The 8,425-nt window shown below is 33.7% G+C and overlaps 1 protein-coding gene across 1 annotated transcript; it reads right to left on the bottom strand.

The window, feature by feature from the left end:
• Positions 1–6,053: 6,053 nt before the first annotated feature.
• On the bottom strand, positions 6,054–8,082 carry LOC127093431 (dihydroflavonol 4-reductase). The gene is made up of 6 exons (XM_051032353.1): positions 7,799–8,082; positions 7,515–7,684; positions 7,239–7,433; positions 6,965–7,124; positions 6,532–6,724; positions 6,054–6,405 (listed from the first exon to the last, which is right to left on the bottom strand). Exons 1-6 carry the CDS (start codon positions 7,914–7,916, stop codon positions 6,237–6,239), a joined length of 1,005 nt encoding a protein of 334 aa, XP_050888310.1. The 5' UTR covers positions 7,917–8,082; the 3' UTR covers positions 6,054–6,236.
• Between the last annotated feature and the right edge of the window lie 343 nt (positions 8,083–8,425).

Below are 8,425 nucleotides of genomic sequence, written 5' to 3'. Positions count from 1 at the left end.
TCACCCCAAGTGTTTGAGGATTTGAGGGCCCAGGAACATCACCACCACCTACAGGAGATTCCCTAAGATATTCAGACAAATCCGTGTAGTCATATTTATGTAATGAAGCATTACCGTCATAGCTGAGTTCGTGACCTATGTCAGAGTAGTTCGGCTGTGTTTGAGTTATTAGAGGGGGACCAGGACGATTTAAGGGCAACATTGGTGTGAATGATGCGTCGAGGAAATGTTGAAATGGTTGTTGTTGTGTTTGGTAGACATATGGTTGTTGCATGTTTTGGTTTTGTGATGTTTGAGCTTTTTGGCTATAGTAGGAGGAGAGACGATTGGTGTTAAATGATCACCGAGTGTTTTGGATAAGACGACTATGGTAGGGTGATGTGTTGGGTGCATAGCGATGTTGGGTATCTTGATGGTGATCTTCTTGTTGTTGGTGGTACGAGGTACGCTTTTGGTATTGTGGTTGGGTGTTTGACATGTTAAGGTCGTAGGTTTGTTTGTTTGTGGACCGGTAATTTTGATGGGTAGGGGGTTATGAGTAACCAGTCAGGAAATGTTCTGGGAGGTTAGATGTTGAACCTTCTTGTGTGTATGTTACCTGGCATGGGTCGTATATGTACATATCCTCGGCGAGGAACTCAAATCCAACCGATATGTATCAAGCCATATAATTATGAGTTGGTTTTTCTTCGGTTGGCATCACAACGTCAGTTAAGACATGGTTTTGTCGGTGCTTCCATTTTCGACACTCATATCTAGCGAAGCTTTATCAAGGGTTAAAATTCCATTGGCCGTTAACTTTTCGTAGATGCCATTCTTCAAGGTTTGTCGGGGGATCTGGGATGTATTGAAGCATACCGAACTGCAATTTAACACGGTCGCTATGGTGCATCTCCATAGTGGTGAACCTTATGATCGGTGTGCATGCAGTCCAAACGACTGCATCTTGTTCGTTGATTTCATGGTCATGATCCAAGTTTAGATATGGACGCCAAATGAACTGAAATTTGAAAATATATTAGATTATAAAATGGATCATATTATAAACAAATTATTACGAATTAATTCGGTTAATGACAATACAGTTGATGGTCAAAGGTGATCCAAGAGATTGCGATATTGGGTAATACAGTGTCTAGGACATATGTTGTAACTCATACCACGAGCCGACCATTTGCACCAAAAAAGTAAATATATTTTTTAGAGATAATAATCGGTAAAGTAAGTAAATATCGTTAATTATTAAGAACTTACTTTTGTGCGTACGGGAATGTGAACGGGTTGTGGTTGACGGACGCTAGGGATGGTAGTCTGGACCAATCCAATGCTTGAAGCAAAACAGCGCATCCAGAAAATGTAAGTGTATATTTGTATGCATTTTTACACAAAGAAATATAAAGATAAGTCAAACATACGCATCGGGGAATGTTGTAATTATGGAGACATTGTCAGCATTTAGGCCAGACGAAACTTATGTTGGTTGAAATAAAATATTTCACCGACTCTTTTGGGCGTTTCAACCATGCATTAAAGATTTTGCATTATGCAAACTTATTATTCAAATTGATAGAATATGGTTATACGAAAAATACAAGGGCGCCTTACTTATGGTTGTTGCGCAAGACGTCAACAATAATGTCTTTCCCATTGCCTTTTCTCTGGTTAAAGGTGAAACCGCTGGTGGTTGGGGTTTCTTGCTTAGTCATCTGAGAACACATGTTGCTCCATAAGTCAATCTCTGTTTGATTTTAGATAGACATGTTGCTATTAAGAGTACTTACAATAACCATGACAACGGATGACATAATCCTCCTTCTACCTATGTCTATTGCATTAGACATATCGCTGAAAACTTCATGCATGCAATCAAAGACAAGAACCTTCGCAAAAAAATAGTGAATGCAGGATATGCAGTCATTTCAATATTACTGTGACGAAATTAGATTGTCAAATGCAGATGCAGGAAGGTGGGTGGATAACATGCCATTAGAGCAGTGGAGAAGGGTGTTTGACAAAGGGTGTCAATGAGACCACTTGATAACAAACCTTGTGGAATGCATGAAAGACGTCTTCAAAGGCATTAGAAATCTACCAATAACTGCATTGGTAAGAGCAACTTATTTTAGGTTGGCATCGACCTTCACAACCAGAGGCGAAAGATGGAGTGCAGTGTTAATTTCAGGTCAATTATTCAGTGAATGCTGGATGAAAGTGATGAAAGAGGAAACTATAAAAGCTAGCACACATGTGGTTACAATTTTTGACTATCATAGGCAAAATTTCAGTGTACAGGAAACAAAGAACCACAATGAGGGGAAACCTAATTTATCCTATGTTGTCATACTAAACAGAAGTTGGTGCGACTATGACAAGTTCCAGACCTTCTCTATACCTTGATCCTGAAGGAGAATAGCCATCCAAGGCGCAGCGGAATATAAAAAATTTCTCCTTTAATGATCCTTACGAATGAGCATGATCAGTGATAGAATCGTTACCTCTTGTGGAGATTCAAACCTTTGGTGCAGATCTCTGACAATGATCAACCTTTGATACAGATCCACGGGGCGATCACGAACGTTGAACGATGACAACGTCTCTACTCAGTCCACACGAACGGATTCCTTCAATCGCAGTGCTAGCTGTTTGTGAGTGAAGGCTTTGAGTGAGAGAGAGAGAGATACGAAGTTCCAACTCTTCAGTTGTGTTGTCTGGAGTGTGAATGCTTCTACCCAAGGGGTTCTATTTATAGAACCACTTGTGTGGGCTTCAAGCCAAAAAGCCCACTTAAGTGCATTTTGGCCCATATCTCAGAATATGCCAAAATCACTTAAGTATTTGGTACTTTACCATATTTCGTATTCTTCTTAAGTACACCGTACCTTACGATGTTCCTTAATTATTCTATCTCTCATCAATCCGTCCTTTGTGTGTGACCCTATAGGTTTTCGCGGCGTTGGCAATTATATTAAATCATGCATTTAACATAATAAACAGTGAGCGGTATCTAGCAACACATCACTGCTACCCAAGTCACGAAAATGTCATGTGATCTGACAAAACCTCCTGTGATAATAATTATGTGTATAATTACCCCTTTGCCCTTATGTCTATATTGAACACAAGGTATAGACCGTGTCATCCTTGTCCAGTTCAATATTGGGCCCATAGACATTTATCCTGTTAAGCAGGATTGGCAAATTCCATCTAGGACACTCATGTCCCTCAGCATGCTTCGTGGAGTACCCATCAACTGTCTTTATGGTCATCCAGTTACGGATAACGTTTGATCAGTAATAAAGCACTCAACTCTACATCTAGGATCCATAGTGGTTTCAGGTCGAAGAGTGGTATACACTATCATCACCATGAGAATAACTTATGACACTTTGCATAACTTTCTATATAGTATTCTCATAGCGGGTCAATCCGGTATAAATATTACTCCTAATATTCATACCTATGTTTAAGACTTGATAACTCTTTATCCATGATCCATGAGATGTGATCATCAGTCTACAAACATAATAGTCTTAATGCTTTAATGTTATCCCACTTCACATTTAAAGCTCGACTACGGATACTTTAAGAATAGTGTCCTTATGTTTAATGTGTTCTCATGATTAAGTCACACTTAATACATTAAACGGACTATCTATTCTAGGGACTTTATTAATCAACCATAATAAAGAAAATGCCTTTTATTATTAATAAATAATTCGATACAAGTACCAAAAGTATTGGCCTCTAGGGCTTACACCAACAGATCCCATATCATTGCAGCATGCGCACACACTCGTCAGGACGCTTACAGGCATTTATCTGATATTTACAAGGCCATTACCGTCATGAATGTCTATAACGAAAGCTTCTCAATGATAGCAATGAAGGAATATTGACCTCCATATCAAGGGGACATAGTTTGACACAACGATGAGATGCGAAAAAAGAAAAAAAAAGACGGTCAAACACCATGCACATTAGAACAGAAATCGATACGACTGATAAAATGATAAGATTATGTAGTATATATCGTCAACCCAAACACAATAAAAAAAAATATCACAATCTCAGAGCAACCTCTATATCATAAAATAACGCCTTTTTTTTCATTTTTATAACCTTTGATTTTGATATATTAATAACTTTTTGTTACAACAATATTAACAACAAACATAACTCCAGCTTAAACACATTTAAAAATTAAAAACGAACAAGTCTGAATAAACAACACAAACAACAGATATCAAAACAGATAAAAATAATTAACCCCAATATTTAAAAACAACATTTCTAACTGATTACAACAATCAAACTGATATCATTTGGCCCAAACATCATTTCACTCGATCTTTATCATTTTTAACTCACACTCACTCACGTACTGCATTGTGCCTCTCAATACTTCTGATTTTTCACCTTCAAGTATGTTTCCATATAACCAACAAACCAACTCCCTCTGTAGTTGATCGAAATGACAGATGTTCTAGAAGAGTATCTTCATTAGAAATTTGTCTCTCGAATAAATCATTTTTCCATAGCGGCGACGAAGACGAACCATGTTTGCAATATAATGAAAAAAGATGTGGAAATACCTCTATTTATATAAAAAAATTACAGAGTACACACAGGAGTCAAACCAATTGGTGCATCCTCTTATTCTTTACACACAGACATCAATTGGATTGGAAACACCATGTGTTGTAGTCAATTCAATTGACGTATTCTCTTTAAATTTAAGGATAAGCGTCAATTCATCTGACACCTATATGTTGACGTTTTTTTTGTTGAAAAATTAAATAGTTTGAGAATTAATCTGAAATGTGGGTTATTTTGAATCTTTTTAAAAAAACTTAGTTATTTGAATAAAAAAATCTCAAATAAAAAATTTTGATGACTTTTTTTTTTTTTGAGAATTCACCGTGATAGTTTATTACCATTAATTATTATCAATTAGAAGGTTTAATAAGTCCCATTACTCTTTTTTTTCTTTTCAATTTTAGAAAAACTAACAAAGCATCTGAATTTTATTAAAATAAAGATTTCCATAAATTATGTACTAAATGAAATGCGATCAAACTAAATTTTATAGTATTATATTTTAGTTCAATTGGAAATTGGTTAGAGATTAAAGATAGTACATTGACAGTGTAAAATAATTTTATAATGTTATCCAATGAGAATTTATCAATCAACCATATCATATAAGTAACTTACAAATTTCATGATGATTTGGTAAAAATACATGGTGGTGGTGATTGTCCTTTTTATCATTTGACCAATCATACATATTTTAATATATTTGTTGTCAATATATTTTAATATGTTTAAGTTATTCACTTAACGAAGATATTAGAATTTAGAACGAAAGGAATCTTATACTTTGTTTTCTTAGATATACAGTTATGTGAATGGTCTTCATAATTAAATCTTAACACTACATGCGACAAGATGAGAATGTAATTTGGTCTAGGTCTGATTCAACTTGCATAAGAGACTTTTGAATTTTCTTCTAAAAAATATCATTGCAACGATTTTATGAGGATAAGACAGCATACTTTTATAATTTGAAGAAAAGTACTTTAGAGATGACAAAACAAAAGTGTTTACATATTCATATAGCCAATCAAAGAATTTGAATAAATAGTAAAAAAAAGGAGTTTTTTTCTTTTCAATCTTAACTATTATTGTGTATATGAGAGAAATAAATAAAGATATTATGCATTCTTTTACTGTAATAACAATTTTAACAATATTATGAATAATTTTAATTTGGATGTCTAATTCCTAAGTAGTTTTTCACATTCTTTAGTACGTTGTAGAACTTCTATTAGTGAATGATTTTCACATGCTGGTCATTTTCAACATTTAAATCCTATAAATAAGATTCATATTGATTATTGGAAATTATTTTAAAGAGCATAATACAAATATATGATATTCTTCTCTTTTTTTACCTTTCACTTCTTCATAACCATTCTTCTAAATCCAAATTTGTGTTTCATTGCCTTTGAAGTCCACTATTTTATTCTAAACTTTGATGAGACTTTTCAAACTTGAAATAGAGCATGCATAACAAAAACTTTTAGAATACAGAATCAAAATGAGATATTGGACCTGCACAAATATTCAGGCTACAAAAGAAAACTCATCCATAAACATATAAAGAAAAACATGATCCTTAAACCATAACATGAACACGAAGACACATAGTCTATGATTATTTCTTTGTGACTCCATTAATTTTTTGGAGCTTCAATAGCTTTAGGAATAAGCCCTTTTTCTCTACATGAGTCAATCGCTTCGGTGTACATATCCTCCAAACTGTATTTAAACTCGAAACCCAAATCTTTGATCTTCTTCGAAGAAAATCTAATATACTCCAACTCATCAGGAATATTCTCGAACCTAAAAAATCCAAATTGAACAATCAGTTTACGGTTTAGGGTCCGTTTGTTATAAATTTTTAAAAAAGTGATTTTAACTTTATATTTTTAGGAGTACCAAATATTTGGTTTAGCATGGAATCCTTACTTTGTAGGGACATTGTACTCTGGATATTTTGCATTGATTAATTTTGCAATGTCATGAATATTGGCTTCACATGCATTACATATGTACCTCCCTTCAACTTCTAAATGCTCAAACAAGAATATATGAGCTTCACAAAGATCATCCAAATGAACAAATTGACCTTGCTTTATTATTGAATAATGGGCCTCATTTCCTGCCAATTCATGTAAAAAATATTTAAGTTATTTCTCAATCGAACCCTAAAAATACATAAATTTATCAGTATGGTTCTATCGATAATATACTTACGTCAACAAATTTCATGGAGAATGCATTTTTTTTTACAAATTTGAGCATAGTATGAGATGGACGGAGAAATTCTCGAAAACTTAACCATGTTATAATTTATTAAGTTTTCAAAGTTTATAAAATTATTAGGTTTATATAATAGTACCTGTAATAGGAGAAAGGGCAGTGATTAAGCTAGGTGGCATAGATGGACTAAGAAAAGGACCAACAACAAGAGGTGGAATGATTGTGATTAAATCCATGTTGTTCTCTTTAGCAAATTTCCATGCTTCTTGTTCAGCAAGTGTCTTAGAAACAAAATACATCTAAACAAAAATAAAATCTTTGTTAATAGAAAGTGATTATGATGTAACCTAAACTATAAACATCTTAAACCTAAATAATTGAAAGAAATGTATGGATGAAAATAAACATCTAACCCATCCAGTCATTTTAACTCTCCGACAAAACTCAACGTCACTCCAATCGCGCTCTTCCAACAAGAGTTTTTGGTTTTCAGTGACGTTGAGTGATCCAGCCGATGATGTGAAAACAAATCTCCGAACAGTTTTTGCCTTGAGAGACGCTTTCATGATGTCTAATACTCCATTTATGGCAGGCTTGATCACTTCATTCTATAATTCAAATCAAAGTTCAAACCATTTACATTTCAAGATTTTTTTTTCTCAACTAACTTTCAACAATTAATATATTACCTCAGGGTCCTTGGATTCAAAATCCATTGGTGTAGCCACATGAAAAACTCCAGTACAACCTTTGATTGCTTCATCAAAACTTCCCTCTTCAGCAAGATCAGCTTTCCATAGACTCAATTTGCTATTTGCACCGGGCAGTTCCAACAAATGCTTCACCTTCTTCATGTTATCTACATATATTAATCCCCTTAATAAACTTAGTATAATTTTTTTTTGTTTGTCTAAAAAATGTGACTTAATTTATGCATGGTATATATGATATGATGCAACATAAAAACACTAACCAGGATCGCGAACAGTGGCTCGAACGGTATAACCGTAGTCGATGAGTTTCATGACGAGCCATGATCCGATGAAACCCGCGGCCCCGGTGACACAAACAGTTTCAGACACAGAACCCATAATTTTTTTGTCTCTCTTTTATTTTCTTGGTTTTTTCCTACTTTGATTTTGGTTGGATTGAATGTTGAATTGGTGTGCGCTGATTTATAGAAGATTTGTTGCTATATTTCCCTACAACAAATATATGGAAGAGGTTGTCCTTTACTTGCCAATCAACAAATTTTACACAAAGATAGAAAAATTTAGATTAAAAAACTTGTTTTTTTATATAAATATAATAACGTATACAAATGCAAAACAACTATTTTAATGATTTTAAATACGTAACTTTTATTTATTAAATGATCTCACAATTTATGATTGCATCAGTTTAATGGAGATATTTGACGGTTTAATAGTCAATCAAAGTCTATGATATTTTTTTGTGGGTTCATAATGGCATCATTTTAAAATTAGCAGCATTTATGATATTATTGCACCTTTTATTTTATTAAATTAAATACAAATTTAAAATATTTGTACACTAACACTATGTATTTTGTAAATATATATATTTTTATATATGGATA

The sequence above is a fragment of the Lathyrus oleraceus genome, chromosome 6 (assembly GCF_024323335.1).
Source record: "Lathyrus oleraceus cultivar Zhongwan6 chromosome 6, CAAS_Psat_ZW6_1.0, whole genome shotgun sequence".
NCBI classification, from domain to species: Eukaryota; Viridiplantae; Streptophyta; class Magnoliopsida; order Fabales; family Fabaceae; genus Lathyrus; species Lathyrus oleraceus.
Note: the sequence above shows the minus strand (reverse complement) of the source record. Positions and strands in the feature narration are given on the sequence as shown.